Source organism: Scophthalmus maximus, chromosome 13 (assembly GCF_022379125.1).
Source record: "Scophthalmus maximus strain ysfricsl-2021 chromosome 13, ASM2237912v1, whole genome shotgun sequence".
NCBI lineage: Eukaryota > Metazoa > Chordata > Actinopteri > Pleuronectiformes > Scophthalmidae > Scophthalmus > Scophthalmus maximus.
In genome coordinates this window covers 9,432,710-9,453,018 of record NC_061527.1, presented here as the reverse complement: position 1 = coordinate 9,453,018, position 20,309 = coordinate 9,432,710, and the positions used below count along the sequence as shown (strand labels likewise).

The 20,309-nt window shown below is 41.3% G+C and overlaps 1 protein-coding gene across 1 annotated transcript; it reads right to left on the bottom strand.

Moving 5' to 3' along the window:
* Position 1: 1 nt before the first annotated feature.
* kif14 (kinesin family member 14) lies at positions 2-19,617 on the bottom strand. Its single transcript, XM_035647149.2, has 29 exons — positions 18,358-19,617; positions 16,879-17,133; positions 16,678-16,765; positions 16,432-16,530; positions 16,127-16,179; positions 15,982-16,012; positions 15,611-15,718; positions 15,320-15,436; positions 14,676-14,794; positions 14,357-14,529; positions 12,932-13,079; positions 12,432-12,495; positions 12,041-12,225; positions 11,523-11,625; positions 11,170-11,327; positions 10,904-11,051; positions 10,464-10,610; positions 9,957-10,089; positions 9,549-9,642; positions 9,274-9,415; positions 8,497-8,603; positions 6,780-6,880; positions 6,437-6,667; positions 5,632-5,819; positions 4,955-5,107; positions 3,801-3,923; positions 3,510-3,584; positions 2,057-2,207; positions 2-1,409 (listed from the first exon to the last, which is right to left on the bottom strand). The coding sequence occupies exons 1-29, from the start codon at positions 19,389-19,391 to the stop codon at positions 1,036-1,038; spliced, it is 4,902 nt and encodes a 1,633-aa protein (XP_035503042.2). The 5' UTR covers positions 19,392-19,617; the 3' UTR covers positions 2-1,035.
* Positions 19,618-20,309: the final 692 nt, after the last annotated feature.

The following is a 20,309-nucleotide window of genomic DNA, read 5'->3' as shown; positions in this document are numbered from 1 at the left end:
GTGCGACTCAACTTGTTTTTATTTATTTTTTTCAGTATTTAATTCAATGCAAGTTTGCCCAATTAGGGAATGTGAACGTGAATGTTTTGGTAAACAGGTTTAGTTTCCTACTTGCAATGTAGACTGTACTATATTTCAGGGCCAATTCACAAATATTCACAATAAAATAATCGGCTTATAGGAGCGGTGTTTACAAATAGTCCATGTAAGTAAGTGCTCCACAATATGAAAGGCTTGGGTTCTTGTCAAATTAATACAAATGAATTTATCGTATTAATTCAACTTCCATAACTATATAGATGTGATTTTTTTTATACCAAGTGTTACAAAAGACTAAAAAGACATAACTATGCATTGTTTACCTATATGTATAAAGAAGAAACCCTGAGTATTAGTTTCTCCGGAGTGCAAACTGTTACAGTACAAGTACAAAATACAAGAGCAAAGCAAAAACAAAATATGCCTTCATACAAAAAAAGAAATCATATACAGCAGAGCATGGGGACAAAGTCGTTTTTTCTTCTTCTCTTTTTTTACAAAACCCAGTGACAAAGTATCTGATAGTAGAACTGTTGGATGTTTGAATACAAAAAAGGCAAAGAAAATGTAGTGGCCTCTGAAAAACATAGGCAAGGCCTGGCACAGCATAAGTGTATTCTTGTGTTTATCCATCATAATTAGATTTGCTCAAATGCATTATCTAAAAAAAATATACCTTGAATGCTCTTTCAAGCAAGACTTAAAAGAGGACCTCAAGTTCATTTAAACAGTAGTTCTACATTTACATCATATCAGACGTGACAGAGACTGACGTGAAAGTGTAAAGATGACTGTTTATTAACTTAAATGGTAGCAATAAATTTTCAGCTGCCTGCAATTGGAGCTTGGTAATAATGGGGGGTACAAAAAGAAAAAGACACCCGTTTGTTATTTCCAGCAGGGAGCTCACGTCAAAGTACTCAGCTGTTTAGTTTTACAGTAAAGCCTACATGATATTAGCGCATCGTAACGAAAAACACATCGTATATGTACACGTTACACCCAGTGTGGGCTGCCTTTGGATGACACACCTGGAGGGAGAGAGTAGACTATTTTACTCACAACTCGATTTCTAACAGCACTTTGAGTGGAAGTACTCTCTTTAGTCAAGATCTCATCTCCCGTGCTCTTATCTGAAGCGACAGAGCTTCTGCTCGCTCCAGCCCCCTGTTCGTCCCAGGGGGAGGACAGGGACTGCAGAGCAGAGTGGAGTTTGTCTCGTGCGGTCACGACGCTCTGGAGACAGGGAAGCTGCAGGGACGGCGCCAACGCTCCCTCCTTGGACAGACCGGAGATCAGTTCGTCGACTGCTTCGGCGTAGGAGGAGATCAGCTCTCTGCAGCTGCTGAAGTTGGAGTCTCTGTCTTTTCCTGGAGGGAGAAAGACCATCAGACAGGAGTGGAGTGACACCTTCAGCAACAATAATGGTGGATTTTGGAATGAGGCTGGTTTCGTTTACGCCGTTCATGCTCGATTCTTTTTTGTGTGATTCTTTTCATCCTGCCTGCCACACTGGCTGCTAACTGACCATCAAACCTCTTGTGACTCAGAATCCACTTTATTCATCCAAAAATGGTATTATTACATCAATGATAATTAAAATATAGTTTATGCTTTGGCTAAACTGTAATAAAACAGCCCATAAAGCAACATCTGTTACAACACAGCAGTTCATTATGCATACTGATCCACTGACAAAACACTGCGTGAAGCAATTCAGAAGTTGTTAAACTAAAGAATTTAATGGAAGAGCAACCTTTTTAATTATTCTGAAAAAACTTTTTAAATACAGTGATGTATTTGTCAAATTTTACTGCTCAGCTAGGAATTTATGCCTGGATTTGCGATTCCATCTTACCATACTGTAATCGGAATACATTTAAACAAATTGACAAAATGCACGAAAAACTACACCTTATTAATACTGTTAATTTCTAATGCTTGTGACTTCGGGAGGTTTACAGCGTTAGTCGCTCTGGATAAAACACCCAGGTTCTATGTATGTTAGAGGCTTCACCTCGCAGGGCAGCAGACAGAGAGGAATGAAGCTGTCTGATGGCCTGGTTCAACTGGAACAGTTTGGTTGCCGTAGTCCTCAGTTTCTTCAAATGGGAAGCAGAAGCCTCCTCCATCGCTTCTTCCACTTCCTGTGGGTCAGATTCTCTCTCCTGTAAAAAAAAAACACTTTTTTTTTTATAAAAAACAAGGGCAAATAATTGGCTCTAAGTGTGATGCAACTAACAATCACAAAACTAAAACACACAAGAACAACATACCAATTGACAATATACAATTGTATCCTTGTACTGTAATCAATACATCTACTAGTGTGTCAACCACACTACCAAATTGTCTTATCCTAAAAATCAAAATTTCTTTGGCTGACCTGGCTCGCAACTTTTGTTGCTGCCATGTAATCAACCCTAAATGTGGGGGTCCATTTTTTAATCATCATTATGACTATTATTATACTGCATAATCCCAAATAGGCCATGAAATAAGAAATAATTAACCCAACCCAACATTTTAATCATGCATCAACATTAATATTATCGGCTCAGTCAAGGTCAAATAGTTATGTCCTTCACAGTGCAAAAATAAAGCTCCTTGAAAAGGGGTTTTCCCACCTTTTCTGACAAAATTTGAATTTTGTATGAAATGATAATAATGTAATAAAAATCACTCTTTTTACGAAGAGGTGCAATATATTGTCCCAAGTCCATTGGTTACATTACACTCATACTGTAGATGCACATTTACATCCTCAACCAAGTGCAGTCCTGTGTCACAAGCAAAGCAAAAAAAAAACAAAAAAAAGAAGCCCATCATGGAAGTAGTTGCTTCAAGCTATAACTCAGGTTTATTTGACCACAATAACACAGTGGGCAGCAAAATGCCCCTGCCTCTATATGTGTCAGTGATTGGTTTTAACAAAAAGAAAAACCTGCTAGTTTGTGTGGCTAAGATAACAGCAAACAAGCCCGTTAGCTGTGACTGATGCCACTTCATTCAACACATTCATTACCCGAATTATCTTTTAGGGGTCACTGCAGAGAGATAAGCCTACAGAGCATTGAGCTTTACAGGAACAATAAAAGGCTGAGTGGCATCTTTAACGGGGCTGCTGTGGGAGTGGGTATTAATCTGTAACATTAAGCCTGTGTCATGGTGGAAGACCGATTTTAACCTTTACATATCCACTGAAGCTTTGCTGTGCTTGTATTCTGTCATTTAAGCCACCGTCCACGCAAGCAAACGGCAGTAGTTTTTGTGATGAAGCTGCGGATTGCCAATAGCTAATACCATTAATCACATTCAGTTTGACCCTGGAAAAAAATTCTGGCAAACTAGAATATGAAAGATCATGTAAGAGTAAAAGAAAAAATTGATTTAGGTAAGTTAGGGTTTTGTTCTTAGACACTAACGTAGTGTAGCTTTCTAGTAGAGTGAATTTCTTCAGTTCAACTCACCGAAATATGACAATGCATGTAGCTCTGCAGAGCACATGCTAAATCGAGCGTCTTGGATTTTAGGCTCTGCAGGACCTGAGAGCAGAGAAGACGGGCATTAGTGATAGGAACTCATTAAAAATACATATGAACACATTCATGGAAGTTAATAACCAAAAATCAGTTTTGAACACTGATCAGGACAATTCCTTCTGCGATTTCGTACGTAAAGTAACATTTATCTGTAAGAAATTAAACACTGAGGTGATTCAAAGCAAGAGAGATTTTTAATAAATGATCATGATCTCTTACTGGGTTCCTGGGATACGACAGCTGAGCCTCTCTTAGCATTTCCCTGGTGACAGTGAGACTCTCCTCCAAGAGAGAGCGAACGCCTCTGTTGGTGCCCTTCAGTAGACACACGGTCATCGACGGCTGAAAAGATGTAAAGATATTATTAAGGTAAATCACATTTTATTGTAATTTTTAGGATTGAACAGGATGAACACAACAATTTTAAAACAGATCCATGAAAAAGAATTGTGAACAGGGGGGAAAACAAAACTTCTGTCGACAAACTATGTTGTAGAACTTCAAACCTAGTTATGCATTTCTGTATTGCTATCTCTCCTTATTTATCAGCCAGCAGACAGTTTAATCTGATATCCATATACAGAGTATCTGCACATATTCTGAAATAAAATCTAGTATTCCTTGGACAGACCAGTATTAAAGTATTAAATACTCTTTCCAGAATAAACAAATGCACTCTCGGACTGGGTGATGTGTTTTAAATCACTATAATCTTTAAATTAAAGTGGATATTTGTCAAATACTGGCAAATATCATCATATAACAAACAGATGCAAAACCCATTGTTATGCATTGCATGAAAACATACCTCTTCACACATCCAAGACCAAATCTTAACAAATGTTGGTGGCTTTTCTTAATAATGTGCATGTGATCCGTGATTTCGACAACACAAGCGCAAATCATGTAGGCCAATGATGACCAAATAAAAGCTAATTCAAGACCCTTTAAGACTTTTTAAGGATTAACCATAGTAATCAACTTAATCATCTACACTACATTTCCCAGAGATCATCTGTCAGACAAACAGACTCAAGCACTGGGAATCTTTTAAACTGAATTTTATGTAGTTGAGTTTCTGGCTGTCTGTCGTTGTTTATTTCAGACATGCTGGTTGTCACTGCCTGCGATATAACCTGTGGTTGTTTTTACTTTTTTAAGAAAAAGGTCAAAAGTTACAAAAGGAAAACAAAGGGAAACAAAATTACTAATGACTTGTAGATATAATCCCCCGAGACCTAAAATCTTCCTCGCTCCGAGATCCACGCAGCTAATATTTCATTCTCTGGTATTTTGGAGCGGGGGCTTGATTATAGTGGACCCCAAAGCCTTACCGGAGATAGTAGCTGCTAAGGTATTAATGGTGGTGTTACCTTGCCTGTGGCCTGGGCACCCAGCTCGACAGCATTCAGTGGCATGCATGTCACTGCCGCCAGGTGGCCGAGTGCAAGCAATGCTGCATCCAAGCACTGACTGCTCTTCCTCTGCGCCTCCTTCACCATTGATGTGATCTCGGATTCACAGCCCTGGATGCAGAAAAAAAAATAATAATAATTTCAGTAAACATCAAGCCGGCACAAGCTAACTGACAAACATGTTGAATTAAAATTGATTTAATAGTGAATGAATGCAAGCCAAGCCAACAAAGTGGTCCACGTAGTCTGAGGGGTCGGTAAATAAATTAAAATACTTAAGAATATGAAAAATCAGAAGTGAGAGGGGGAAAAGTGTGTGTTTAGGTGCTGAGGCGGGTAAGGAATTTAGATTTAAGTTTCATATATTCATGTTCTGTTTGGGGCTCAAGGATGAGAATTCCCTCCGCTTGGCCATTTCCATAGACAGAGCTCAAACAGCTCAGAGCTAAGACCCGTCAATCAATGCACTGCATTTTGATTAGCCGCCCCTGTCCAAACTACGCTAAACTGTAAATCATTTTTCAGCTCAGATTTTGCACTCGTTTCAATTCTCAATGTATTTGCAAGTGCCACGAAAACCATGGTATCATGTCGCTGCATGGCCTTTATTCCAGCGTGGTGCTTTATGTGTTTACCTGAATGAGCAGCTGAAAGAATCCTCCCATCTTCTTGACTTGGCTCTTGAGTTCCTCAGTGATGGTGTACAGCAGGCCAGAGACGGGTTTAACGCCGACCAACCACTGCGTGGTAACAAACACTGCGCTCTCTATTGCTGCGGTGGCCTTGACCAGCTGAGTCTGGGCCACCGAGTTACATACAAACACTGCAGGAGGGGGAAAAAAGGTTCATACAAACCTACAGCATACACAGCATTCATATACACCTTAGATCAGATGATAGTGGTCTTCTGGTCGTTTCCAGAGCCCGATTGGTAACTTAAGGCTGTCTGGAATGACTTACCAGCTGAGATTAGACATGATATATCTGTTACTGCTTCTGATTCCCGTTTTAAAACTCTCTATTTAGGAAAAAAAGCTTTCATCTATGTGTGAATTTTAATTTGTGGGGTTAGGATGTGGGCTTATCATTTTATTGGTCTTTTATTCTTTTGTGAAGCACTATGTGACTTTGTTTAGAAACGTGCTGTACAATTAAAAAGGTTATTGGTGTTAATATTACACAATAAATCAGATAGATATCATCCTAGACCTGAATGTCCCAAAACAAAGAACAGTTGTTATTTATTTTCTTTGTACAATGTCAAGTCAATAACATAGAGAAATTAAATGCTATGTGATTTTTCCATTCATGGCCTGTTTAAAGTTAGGTATAGATAGAAAGATGCAATTTATTGATCCCAAACTGGAAATTATGGAAATAGTATAGTATCTACTGTATCTACCAACTTTGACGACCGCTAAAAATTAGACTAATTCTCACCGTTCTCCTGGCTGTCATCTTCCAGACTGTCGTACAGGTCAGATATGGTTTGGACCGCCTCATACACCAGGTTGAGATAAGACGCCAACCTGTCAGCCAGGCTCTCCTCTGTCCCACTACAACCACGAAGATGGGCCACTGACTGACCAATCAGCTCCTTGCAAATGCCGGGCAAGGCAGACTCTGCGCTGCTGGAATGGGTGGAGGGAGGTTTGGCGACGCCCATCAACCCTGGGACGAACACAGTGTGAAGATAAGGGGTGTGTGACGATGGCCGAATCAAACACCGTCCCCTTCCTTTCAATCAGAAAGCAGACAATAGTACTTTTGTTCGGTGCCTTACCAGAACACTGGGAGGGGCCACTGTGGAGGCTCTGAATCGGATGGACCCGGATCTCGTAGAGACGCCCAGAGATTCTTCTGCTCTTCAACAAACTCCTGCTCCTGATGCCAAACAAACCAGATTCAAAACCCTATAGCTGCTATCAGACATGCTCTGAAATCAGGACATGTTCCTGAAATTTTCCAGAGGGGCTGTATGTGTATGCTCCTAACATTTTTTGTAACTTTTCCTGCCAGCGCCTGAGTAAAATTTCTGGAAAATGCGAGAATACCGCAGGAAAATTCACAGAGTGTGCGTGTTGATGACAGTAAACGAAAAAAGCTGCTTTCGCAAGCGGAATTATCGGCATGTCCTGCCTCCTGCATGCTCTACCCAGGCGCCACAGAATGATTCGGACATTATCCTGTTGATGTGAGAGCGTCTGACTCAGACAATCTCCTGCTGCATTTGTCATATGTGAAAGGCAAACAAAAAATTGGTCCGGACATTTTCCAAACTTCATGTCTGAAAACAGCTTATGACTAACTTGCCAATATTTTGTGCTTACATTTACACTTTTTTACCATTTTAATGCTTTCATTCACAGTGGTTTGGTACCCCAAGATATATGAATTTGGTGTGTTTATTACTGTTTATTACAACTTAGAATGCCCTTATACTTATTGCAGCTCAAACTTATTGTTGGATTTTCTTAGTGTTATAATTTTTTTATTTGACGTTATAAAGGCATTGGAATTTAACCCTATTGCCATCTTTGTAGGGCTTTGGAAATGAATAAGATAATTCAATTTGCCAGCATCCATGCTAAAATTATGTGTAACGGGTCCAAATTGAGCTCTACAGGAGAATAAACCTTATTTAGTTACTATGAAAAAATCTGTAGGTGGGAGGGTTCAGTAAACATCTGTGGGTTTAATGGAGTCTGAGAGAAAACGTATAAAGGAGCAAAAGGCCTCATGCCATGTTTCATTTGGCTGGTAGCGCAGGCACCACAAGAAGCACCATAAACATGCTTCACAAGAATAACAACAATATGAGGGGAAAATGTTGGGGATCTGCATGAACCACAGGTGCTCTCTTAGTGTGTGTCTGTGTTTGGGTTATGGGTTGTAGAGTGAGAAACAAAGGGACCCTTAGTGCCCTTTCCTTCTCTAAACCCCTTGGCCTGGCCTGTATGGAAATAAAATTAATAAACACAGGGAAAAGAATAAAGAAGGAAATATTCTGTGGGCAGCAACTTCAAGTCAACTCTTCCTGAAAAAAGGGACGTGTTGAAAGTCAAAAATATGTGCCAGGTTGTAAATTGCTTTGTTGGAAACTAGGAACTCTTTGTGAAAACTGCCAAAATCTTTGACAGTTTGACAAAATGATTTTCCATGTTCCATCTGCATACCTTTCTACTTTCCATATACATCTATTTGCCTGACATATTGTTCACATTAAAGAGTTGAGCATGAGGGCTGTGAAATTAAAACCCACGTGCTATAAGGCAAAAATTGTTTTCCAGCCAAGCTCCGGGAACTGTTGAAAAACAGTAAAGAGGGCAGAGAGACGGTCCGTCACTTCCCCCAGCAACGTGCTCTCGGGGGTTCTGAACACTTCTAACGCATTTTTAGTAACTGGACAATACAACTACTTTTGTGTAATCTAATATGAATGTATGGTACTGGAACCCCAAACCGATGGATAGGAGGACAGAGAAGAGCTGGATAATTACCTCCGGCGAGAGAACGATGAGGTGGAGGCAGAGGAGGCCGATATATCTTGCTCCCACTCATCATCAGGGCCATAAAACACGTCGTCATCTTTAGAGGTGGAATCCCCCTGCGGAGAGTAAACTACTGCTGACATGCCCGGTCTCATTTACACAACTTAATGAGAAAAGCACAGCAAAGTGAAGCAGCATCCCCTCTGTCAGGCATAAAACAACCCATTCCGGACTGTAAATAAGGTCGAACACCTGGGAAATTGTCAATTGCACTTGAGCTGATGTCAGATTGAATATGCAGAATGAGGATGAGATGGGCTTTGGCGGCTTGAATATGCTTCATTCAACGGGCATCGGCTATTAGCTTATTGGAGCGCCGGTAAAATTAAATAGGTATGCGCAAGCTTCCTATGAATGTTTAAGAAATTTGTTGATGCTTTATAGTTTATCAGGTTTACCACGAGTCTACTCATGCATCTCCCACATCATTATGAGACCCTTAAGGGTGTAAACTCATTTCTGATTTATTACACCCATGATCATTCTGATTTTATACATAAATTCAACCATATTTTTGTGTCAATTATTCATATGATCTGTTTGGACAGATGTAGAAAACTGGTAAACCACACAAAGAAAACATGTTCCCACAGCATTCGTCCATAAAGGGAATGTTCTCTGCACTGAGCCTCAGTGGTACCAGGTTCATTTGTCAAGTTTCAGACAGTTCAGCATGATATGCATTTCTGTGCAAGACTCTAAAGGCAGAGATAATGTGAGGCAAACCTGTTCGAGTTCCCTCATGGCAGCCATGTTGTTTTGGAACTTGTCTAGGCTCCAGAACGTGGAGATGCCCAGCTTTGTGTTTTGAACCCGCACCTGTAGCAAACCACCTTGCTCCAGATTCTCGTTGCCAGAGCTTTCATGTCTGAAAAAAAGAGGAGACAGAGGAGAGTCAGGTGAAGGTACCGTCAAGCTTGAAATAACACTGTCATGGAGGTAAAGCTGTAGAATAAGACAGCAGCCAATTAAATAAACGAATGAAACCAAAGTTTTAATACCTGCTGAAGACTGTGTTTTTCTTCAGTTTAGCACTGATCTTATTAGCTTCTTCAATCATCAAAGACAACTTCATGGCACCCCAATGTGGAGAGACTGGAATATAGAGATGAAAAAAATTAACACAGTTAACATATCAGTCTGATTTAATTGTTCTAAGTGGAACTGGTTCACATTTTAAGAACAGTTAAAATACTCCCTCACCATCAGTATACTATCCTGACTCTAACTTTTGAATCAAGGACACTATTCCAAACGTGTGTTTCTCAGTCAGTTTCTGAAACTGTTGTTGATTAAAGGTAGAGGGGCTAACAAACTCTCAGCGTCTAGCATTCATTTCAGCTTGTGTTGCTGTGTGGGTGGGTGTAGTTCCTAACTCTAGAATGTGGCGGTAACTTGAAAGATCTTACCATTTTGGGGAGTGTGGTTTTCCCTTAAAGTTCTTTTCTTCTGCATCTCCTCCAGCTCTTTGGCAATCTTCCTCTTTTCCGCCTCCAGGGCCTCCACAATCCTCACTTGACTCACACGCTGTTCCTCCATCGCCTGGAAGTGAATCGTGGTAATGTACACAATATTAAAATCCACCAGGCCATAACGTTGTGGCTAAAGCCAAGTTTTAACACAAACCAAATGGCCCGTCAGTTAAGACAAAAACCCAGGGTCAGCACATTTGCCTGAGCTTCTCAACCTCGTTTCAGATCATTAGAAATCCTCAGAACGATCACAGCAGGGAGATTATGTCATTTACGGTTACAGGAATAATCCAGATTCAATGTCGAGTGACACTTGAGGATCAAGAGAAGGAAAGCTGACTGAATTAAGATCTGTTACTTGTCTAGTTAGTAGTCGTTAATAGTCTGGATCTCTGACTTTAAGCCAAGCCAGAAACTTTCCCAGGTGTCGCTCTGTGTCCTGACCTGGGTCTCCATGTGCAGACGGAGGCGTTTCTTGTGGGTGTCCACCTCCTGTTCCAGCTCCATCTTGGCCACCTTCAGCTTGGCCACCTGGTTGGCCACCCTCTGTTGGTCCAACTCCTGTTGACGTTTCCGTGCAGTTTCCTCATTCTGAAAGAATTATATTTTTCCATTAATCAATGCGTACGGTGTAATGGTATACATAAGATTATACACAACAAGAACTATTTGATGGCTCTGTGATGATACAATGTAGTACACAAGGTTTAAGAAAAAGGACTTGAAGAACTTGTGATTATAGTTTTTTCAGAACAATAACCCACGGTACAGCATAGAGTATTATGGGTGCATTGGTTAGAACTAAGGTTCTCTGCAACTGGGTTACACTTAGTAGTCATGATGCTCTCACTAGCTCGAAAAAAAGAAAAGGAAGTTTTGTGTACCAGCTCTGTCTCCAGAGCATGGATCCTGTCTTCATAAAGCGCCTTCTGATCAGAAAGCTCCTTCTGGGCCACCTCCTTTGCCATCTGGATTCCCTGCATCATCTCCTCTTTCGCCTTCAGATGGGCCTCTTCAATTTCTGCCTCCAGTCTGAGACACGCAAAGAAGATGGTTGAAGGGAAATTCTAACTTTTATTATCAGTCTTCACAAATATAAGTTATCCTTGAAATAAAACATTTAAAAAAAACAAAGGGTCTTTGGACTCACTGAACTCTTTGAGCCACCAGTAGTTCATTTTTGGCAAATTCAAAATCTTTGTGGCCATCGCCTGCGCCCGTCCAGCATGATACCCGTTTCCCAGACTGCACCTCTGCTGGATGGTTAAAGCGGAAGTAGTGGTCTCCACCTAGAATCACCCTGTCACCCTGGAAGCAAAATACACAGACAGATATGAAGAGTGAATTTCATTCATAAAGTGCTTTGTGTAAACAGGCATTTGATATGCTTGAGTTTGAAATTGTTATACAAGAAACGTCATTGCAGCATATTTGAGTGACCTCATAGTGTAAAGGAAGTACCTAATTTTTAGAGAGGGAAGGAGGGCTTAATGATTTACTTACATGATGTAGGACGATGGAATCTGAGATGAGGTTCCCATTAACAAAGGTCTTGGCACTTTCCATAGGTGTGATGCTGACAGTACCATGGAGGCTGGTAATAACACTAAAACATAAATAAATAAAAACATTGTGTTTAATTGAAAAACCTTTCAATTTTTCTTCTTTCCTATATTTATTAAATGGCCAAATATTTAAAAACATTTCATAATTCTGTAACAATGACTGTCAATCCTAAAAACATTTATATAGTTAATATTAAGGATCAATCAAATGTTTGTTTTTTTAATTAATAGTAGCTTATTTATTTATAGTCATAATTCTATACTTCTCATGATTTCTATATCTGTTCAAATCTCAAATATTCCAAGCAGTAGCCACTTTTCAAGGAGCAAGTAAGGTTGAGGTGCACTTCTGTTAAACAAGAATACATGTACAACTGCTAGGACTGTAAACATATGATTTATTCATCTTTATAAAATCCCATTGTTACTACATCCCCTACAGTGATACTTCCTCACCAGTGTTGGTCAGCAATGAGGGCTCCAGTCAGCTGAATGTCATGGCTGGAGTCGGACTTGTGCTTGCCCACTGTTGTTTGACCCTCTTTGATCATGTAGAGTAGCATCTCAGACAGCTGAGGGTCCTCGTTCAGGTTCACCAGGTTGGGAAGACGATTGTCCACCTTTAACGTCACACCTGCTTTCTGAAGCCACACAACAGCAACATTTCCACAGTTGACAACAGATCTTGCCTCTGTGTTTTTGAATGTTTCCCAACAGTGATCGAACACAGAACGTTATCAGTGTGCAGGAATATTTATTACTGAGCATTGACACTTCAAGTTACATGTACTATATACAGGAAGTTACATAGTAAATAAAGATGTAATTTTCTGCTCAGAAAAAATACCTGCAACTCCTTTGTCTCCTCACGTTTGCGTATTTCAGCTTGTTCCAGTTTCTCTCTCCATGCCCTGCCAAAAAAAATCTAATTTAGCCATTGATATTTTTTCATTTTATTACATTTCCTGGGATCAAGTTAAGGCACATTGTGTGGAATGTAAGATAAAACAAAATATGAATGTATATATGTAGACAACTTTCCCATTCAAGTTAATGCAATTGAATGGGACAGTGGTCTCAGAAATTTGGACCCCAATCTATGTATTAACACATTAAATATAGGCAAACAAATATATGTTGTTAAATTAATATTAGTGCAAACCAAATCTAAAAAGAAATGCACAATCAATAAACAACAAGGAATATGATGAATAACTTTGCTACAGTAGTAGGTCTGTCTTAAACATTAGCTTTCACTATGACCCCCTCAAAAAGAAAAAACGATAATCATCGGTTACGTTAATTTAATAAAATCAAAACATTTATTAGAACTGCAGTAATGCTGACCGGTTGGCCTCGATCATTTCTCTCTCTTGCTGACAGAGTTTGGTCTTCAGGCAAGAAATCTCTTGCTGGAACAACCGGACGCTCTCTGGTTCAATTCCCAGTGAGCTCATCTGGGCCGCTCGCAGCTTCTCCACCTCCGCCTTCAGCTCTGAAACACAAACAAACAAGTTTTTTTCCAAAATACTTCATACAACTAAATTACATAATTTAGCAGTTTTGAGAAAAAATATACTGTAAATGTAAATGAATATCAGTTGAGTCGATTAAAAAATGACGGGAGTTATATGAATGTCCTGATTGTGTTTTTTTTAAAGCATGACTTAAACAGAGGACACAGAAATATCTGATCAACAATATTAGAAACTGACGAAAATTTACCGAGCAACACTGACCGGATTTGTAATGTTTGAGTCATATTCACTTAGTGTCTCTTGCTGACAGCGAAAGAAAACCACAGCAAGAGCTCCCCTTAGTGCTGAAAACGTCAAACAGCAGCACAATCATCTCGTGAAAAATAATACTTGCATGACAGTTAGCCGCCATGTGCGGCTGACAGTGCATAAATATGGCCTGGAGGCAAGGTTAGGGCCAAGCCTTAATTGAACTGGGTAGCGCATAAGTTGGTGATGGATAGATGGGCAGACAGGAGGGTATGTGGGAGAGAAAGAGGGAGAGGAAGATCAAGAGCAAGACATGAATGATAAGATAGACATGCACATATAAAAAAAAAAAAACATACAGGCAGAAACAAAGAGAGGCAGATGGAGGAGAAGCTAATGGACAGACAGGACAGAGAATAAAGGACAGTTCAAATGAGCTTATTTATACGTATATTTAAGCGATTGATGACAGAGGGATTGTTAAGAAGTACGCTCTGGGGCTTTAAAACTTGATTTTGCACCGCTGAGATTCTTCCAGCACAAAAATACTTTTCACAGATGCCAGGAGTCTTGTAACAACATCACTTGGGCATAGAAAAAACCCCATTTCATTGTGAATAAGGACATACAGGTGTGAGCTGCTGTTTTTGTCAAATGGCAGATGTTCAGATTCACAAAAAAACCTCAACCTCCAGATAAACATAATGTCCATGAGTGTGCACAGTGAAAAAAAACACCTCTGCGAAATCTAAACGTGTTTTTCTCAAGGGAGAAGGGTGTTAGCCTTGCGCTACCCTTCCCCCCTGTTGTAAGTACAAAGGCCAAATTCATATACAGTGTATTCATATATATATATATATTTCCTGCATGTACAGACGGGTTCACCAAAATAAAGCGATAAGCCATACTAAAACTATTAACTATCTATTACTACGATTTGATCAAAAATAAATAAACGGGCTGTATAAATAACCAGCTTTTTGCATTTATTAAAAAAAAATTGCATTAATGAGATTTTTGAACTTGGTTATTTTGAGTGGCTGACCTCGAATGAGCTTGGCACTGGTGTCCTCGTTGACTTTGGCCACATTGATGATCGTGCGGGCCTGCTGGGCATAGCGCAGAGTGCTCAGGCTTTCCTCCACATTGCTGCCAGCCGGGCTCAGTGTGGCAATCATGGCCGTCTTGGAGTTACCCCCTAGGCTTTCTTTTAACAGCCTGCAGACAAAGGAAAAAAGGGGGAGATCATGCCTCTTAAATTAAAACGTGGATTTTTGTATTTATTTTTTTAAAGGCTGATGATAAGAGCTTACAAAAACAGACATTGTTCTCTACAGCAGCTCCATGTGCGGCTGATGTCTCACCATGTGAGGACGGACTCCCTGTACGGTGTGAAGACCTTCCTCCTGGTCAGTGCCTGTTCGGACAGGGCAGAGATGACCTTTCCAAGGGTGAGCAGGGACTTGTTGATACTAGCGCCCTCCTATAATGACACAGGGAATGCAGGGAATTGTTTTGAATAGGAGAACATGCAAATGCAGTTATGAAAATGCAGCCGGAATAAACCTCAACCTGCTGTAAGGAGATTCATTTTGAGAGTCTGTAATATAATTGCTAAAATTCAAAAGGGGAATTGTTAATTTCTCATTTTGATTGTTGACCAGATAATCATTGGCTCAACATCAGTCCAAATTAAATATTTTTTTTATACAAGACAGAAAAATGCAAAACGAAAAAAGCATCATCTGCAAGGTGAACAGAAAATCAAAGACCCAACGCGTGTTGGGTCTTTGAAAAGCACATGTTACTTGCTTATACTATCTAAGAAAAGGGGAAAAAATATTATCTGAAATGCAGGAAAGTAAATGTTTGTGTTTGAGCAGCAATAAGCAGTAGGTGTGCATGTGTGTGTCTGTTTGTGTGTGTGTGTGTGTGTGTGTGTGTGTGTGTGTGTGTGTGTGTGTGTGTGTGTGTGTGTGTGTGTGTGTGTCTGTTTGTGTGTGTGTACCCGAAGTCGGTCTCCACTTGTCTGGGCAGAGTTACAGCGTTCGCTGCCTGCTAGGTCCACGAGGTTGATCCTGCTGGTGATACTGTGGTCATGTTCCTCTCCCTCCACAAACTCCGTCTGTACACAAGTACACACATACACAAACTTTTCACGTGTAACATTCGACTGGAACACGAGTTAATCAGCGTCTGTGAAAATTTTTGTCTGTGACACAATAATATTTTAAACTTTGAGGCAAAACTATTTTTGCTGAGTGTTTGGTGATGTCATAGATAGGTCAAGAGGTCATACTTTGGTCTGGGTCATAATCAGGGTGAAGACAGAGTGAGATCTGGAGCTCTTGTCGTTCATTCCCGTAGCTGCTGTGGCTCTCTGCTTGTTGCCCAGCTCCAGCCACCCCTGAAAAAGATAAGTGTGAATTACGACGGAATCGCTCATGTGATATCAGCAGCTTTATAATGTTTTCACGCTACCCTCTGAATAAACTGTATCATTAAAGCCCAGCATTTAACTCCAAGTTCACCTGCACTGCTCTTTACAGACATTGTTATTCAGTCTATGCAACACTGACCTGCTCAATCATTTAAAGTGGGTCTTGAGAGTGACAGATAAATACCTTGGATCTGAAAGACGACGAAACTAATAATCAATTTTAAACCCACCTTGATGTCATTGTAAGAGCTCACGACATTACTGTGAAGAAGAAAAAACAAAGAGAGCAATTCTGAAAAATCACATCATTCAAGAATGTTCTTTAGGCCTTACATGTAAAGCAATACAGTGAAAATAAAGAAAGGGTTTTCTTACGCTGACAGCTCAGCAACATAGGGACCATGGACGGGATGTTCCCTCACCCTCAGCTGGAAACACAAATACATAAATCACATACTTTATATACCTCTAAGAATTGTGACATAATAGAAGATTTCCCATCTTCCCATTGATAGACAGGGAAGTCCATTCTAGGTTGGACAACAAAATTGATTTATCAGTATAGCCAATTTTAGTAACTGCCAACAATCATTTTTACAGTAAAATCTTGATGTCTCACAACAAGAATTTACAAACACTTTACTACTTCATGAAATTTTTGTCATCTGCAAACTACTTACAGGCATCGTCCTTTGGTTTGGCTCATCTCTGGTCACCAGGAGGTCGTGGATCTTCTCATTGTACACTTCAAAGTAGCTCATCTCTACATGACATTTGACCTGACATATAACCAGAGAACTGGGTCATTTGATAAGTTCTATAAACAAATTCATGTCTTTTAAGCTCTGGAGTTTTATATAGAGAGGGTGCATCCTCTTTTTCAAGAGAAACCGTCTTAGAAATGAAACACTAACAATATTTATTACCTCTTTATTTTCTATGGAGGTCAATCTAGAGAAAAGTTCACGGCAGAACCGTGGGATAACCCCTGCCTCTTCTCCAAAGCCCATCATCCTGCAAAATAATCATTTCAAATCAATCAAACGTACAAGTTCAAAAACAAAGAAGAAAAGGTGAGCGAAGACGAGAGGAAAGTGATTTAATGGGCACAGACAGAAAATACTCACGTGTACGACTTCCCAGATCCCGTTTGACCGTAAGCGAATAGACACGTGTTGAATCCTTCGAAGGCCCTCAGCAGCAGCGGCTTGGCCAGTGTCTCGTACACCGTCTGCTGGCTGGCGAAGGCACGCTCACTCTCATCCACCGAGCAGAAAGAGAAGTCGTAGGTGAAGGAGTAACTCTGTTTGGACTCTGGATGTTGGACAACAGTCTCCTGGTTGTTCATGAAAATGACTTGCAATGCCTTTTCTGCCCTCTCCCTATAACAGAGGAGAAATATCCACAATTTAAAAATGTTAATTTTTTGTAGTGTGGGGGCCTGATGGTCATCTTTCTAGCTCAGAAGACTACAAATACAGTGAAACTAAAATGTGTTTCATTATCAATCAATCTACAGTTTATTTTAGCAATTAATCATTTGTTTCAATAAAGTGGCAGGTGAAAAAAGCCCATCAGAATTTCCTAAAGCCCAAGGTGATGATGTCAGATTTCTTGTTTCTTCCTAACAACACTCAAAAAAATCAACAGGATAATAAATCAATTAGTGAAGTAGAGTTACTATGACATAATGCGAAGAAAAGAAGCAAATCCTCACAACTGAGGAGCTGGAACAACAACATGCTTGAGCATGTCATTTTGAAAACATTGACTTTGACTAATAATCAACAATAAAAAAAAAAAAATTCTGCTAAGTGACTGATGGATTAAATCGATTTACAATTTGATCTCTACTGACATTAAGTGCCCAGGTTTAATTTCAACCTGAGAACCTCTGAAACATGTTGTAAAATACGATATGTATATATTCTTGTAAGGTGTTTAAGATAAGATAAGATAAGATAAAATGAATCCCACACTGTGGAAATTAACCTGTCATAGCAGCAGCAAGAGTCAAATGTATCAGGGAGGAGGTAGATAATAAAATATAGCAAAAAAATTTACATTAAAAATGGAAAAAATTAACAAAAGACAGTAAAAAAAATATATACATTATATACAAAGAGTGCAAGTTATTGCTTTGTGAAAAAGAGGCTAACATGTGCAGTGGTTGGGATTGGATAAAAACATGACTCAAGTGTTTCCCCTAGGTTTACTGGTTTGTTTTTGGTGGGGGGGGTCATTAGGTTTCAGAAAATCACGTTAAGTTTCATCCACAATCTTTTATGCAGGAATGAGGAATGAGGTGTATAAGGAAGGTGGCCTTAAATGACTTCTGCTTGGCATTATATGTAAAATACAAACAAATATATATATAATATATACTATATATAATCATTTCACTTTTCGGGGGGGGCGTGGCTCCCGTTGGAGGGGCGGGGCTCCCCCAATTCAATGGTAGGTGAAACAGTGGACTAATAAGTACAGCTTTGTGTGAATGTGCAGTAAAAAAAAAGGTGAATGTTTAATTTCTTTAAAGGTTGAGAAACAATAGATGTGTCTTGGTGCATCATTGCTGGTGGTTTTTGTGCTGCTGCTCCACCAACCTGGCGCTGAAGGGTCGGACCCGCACAGCCACAGTCACCGCGCTGTTCTCCATCTTGAACGCGTCCGGCTGCTTCGCGGCCTCGCCGGGGCGAGTCGGCGGCTGCTCGCCGGGAGCAGGGTGAGGAGGGGAGGTGCTGTCCCGGGAGGTGCTGTCCCCCCTCTGGCCCGAGCCGGACGCCCTGCTCGCGGTCGGCCGGTGCGCACCCGCCGGCGCCCTGCTGACCCGAGGGGCCGCCGCGGGTTTCCCGTCCTGAGTGACCCGGGACACTTTGGGCCTTTCCAGACTCGCCGACTTGCCCGCGGCCGGTCTCGTCGGCGCTTCTCTCCGCGCCAGCCCCTCGAACACGGCCCTCTTGGCCGCGATTTTCTCAAACGGTGTCTTCTTGGTGGGGGTTTCGCATGTGTGCGCCTGCTCGTCCGGCTGCCGGGCCGCGGAGGGCGTCGTGCCCGCCGGCCTCGCCCGGGTGTCCGCAGCAGCGGGTTCTCTGCCCTTGCTCTTAGCGGCCGCTTCTCTTAAACTCGCACACCTGAGTAGACTCGGCGTCCTGCCGTTCGGCTCCCTGAGGACCTTCGGCTGCAGGCCAGTGCCGCCGCCGACCCCGCGCTGCCCCGGGGCACCTTTATCCATGGAGGGGGTCCTGGTCCTGCGCTGCAGGGTCAGTCTCTTCTCCGGAGCCGGCGTGGTGTTCTGGCTGCTCTCGGCCGCGGTTCCCTCCGCCGCCTCGGCCCCGGTCCTCCTCCTCGACCTCCTCTGCAGGGTGAGTCGGCTGCGGTGCGGGGTCTGCTGCCCGCCGCCGCTCTTCGACGGCGCCGACACGACAAAAGTCCTGTTCACCTGTCGGCTTGTCTCGGACGTCCGGCTGCTGCCCTCGCACGCAGAGTCTCCGGATGTGGTCCCACTCTTCTCCAGCGTCGTGTCTGCTCCTCTCCTGTCCTCCGGACGCCCTCTGCCCGGGGTCCTGGCCGACGGTGTCGACATCAGATGGTCGTAATAAGCCGTGTGCTTCCTCGCCTGTACACTAAACAACGACATGGCTGCAGCCGGCTGCTAAAAACAAAAACACTTAACTGCTCCAACGGTTACTCCACTCAGCGTACTGACACTACTTCAGTACACGACGCGAAAAACACGTCAAGCGGACGCAAGTACAGCGAGACATGGCAGTTGAAAGTAAATACAAATACTTTCTAAAAGGATAAACGTTGAGTTCATGCTAACAGAGCTACCTCTGTTTATGATTCTCCCTCTTCCGCGTTCGCCCGCTTCAATTTCAAATCGTCTGCGTCAGCGATAGCTGATTGGCTTAAGTCTCAGGAAGTTCTTACGTCACATCTTGGTCAAGACAGGTAGTTCCCAGAGACGGACACCAGGGGGCAGCACAGTCAAGGTTATAATAGATTTCTAAGGACATTCTCAACGTGTAGACGAATCAGCTGTGGGGTTACTCATGTTTTCCCTTCTAAAATTAGCACTCTACCGTTAGAAAAGTGACGCACACTCCACAGTTCTTCCAAATAAACTAAGATTTGAAAAAGAAGAATTAACTTTTGCACTCAATTTAAACTTTCTTTTGAATGTTTTTTTTTATGTATATCGTTGGCCTCCATCGACAAATATTGGAAAACCACAATTTATATGTGTTTTTTATTTGTTCATTTCTGTGGTTGTTTTGGCTCTATGTACTGCTCATCTTTCACTTTGTCTGTCCATGTTGCAGGTGTCTTACATTTTGCTGCCCGTTTTAGTCCCTTTTTGACAGTTTGTAGTTGGTTGCAACTTTTTTGTGGTAGTTTTGTGTCACATTGTTGTTTTCTGTGTTTCTAACAAGATTTGTTAACAACCAGAAGCTCCCCATCTCTTAGATAGGGTTTTAGAGTGTAGCAGGCCCACTCAGTAATCCATCAATGACTAGAAGTACACTCAGCGGCTTGCTCAGGGCCGTTTAGGCAT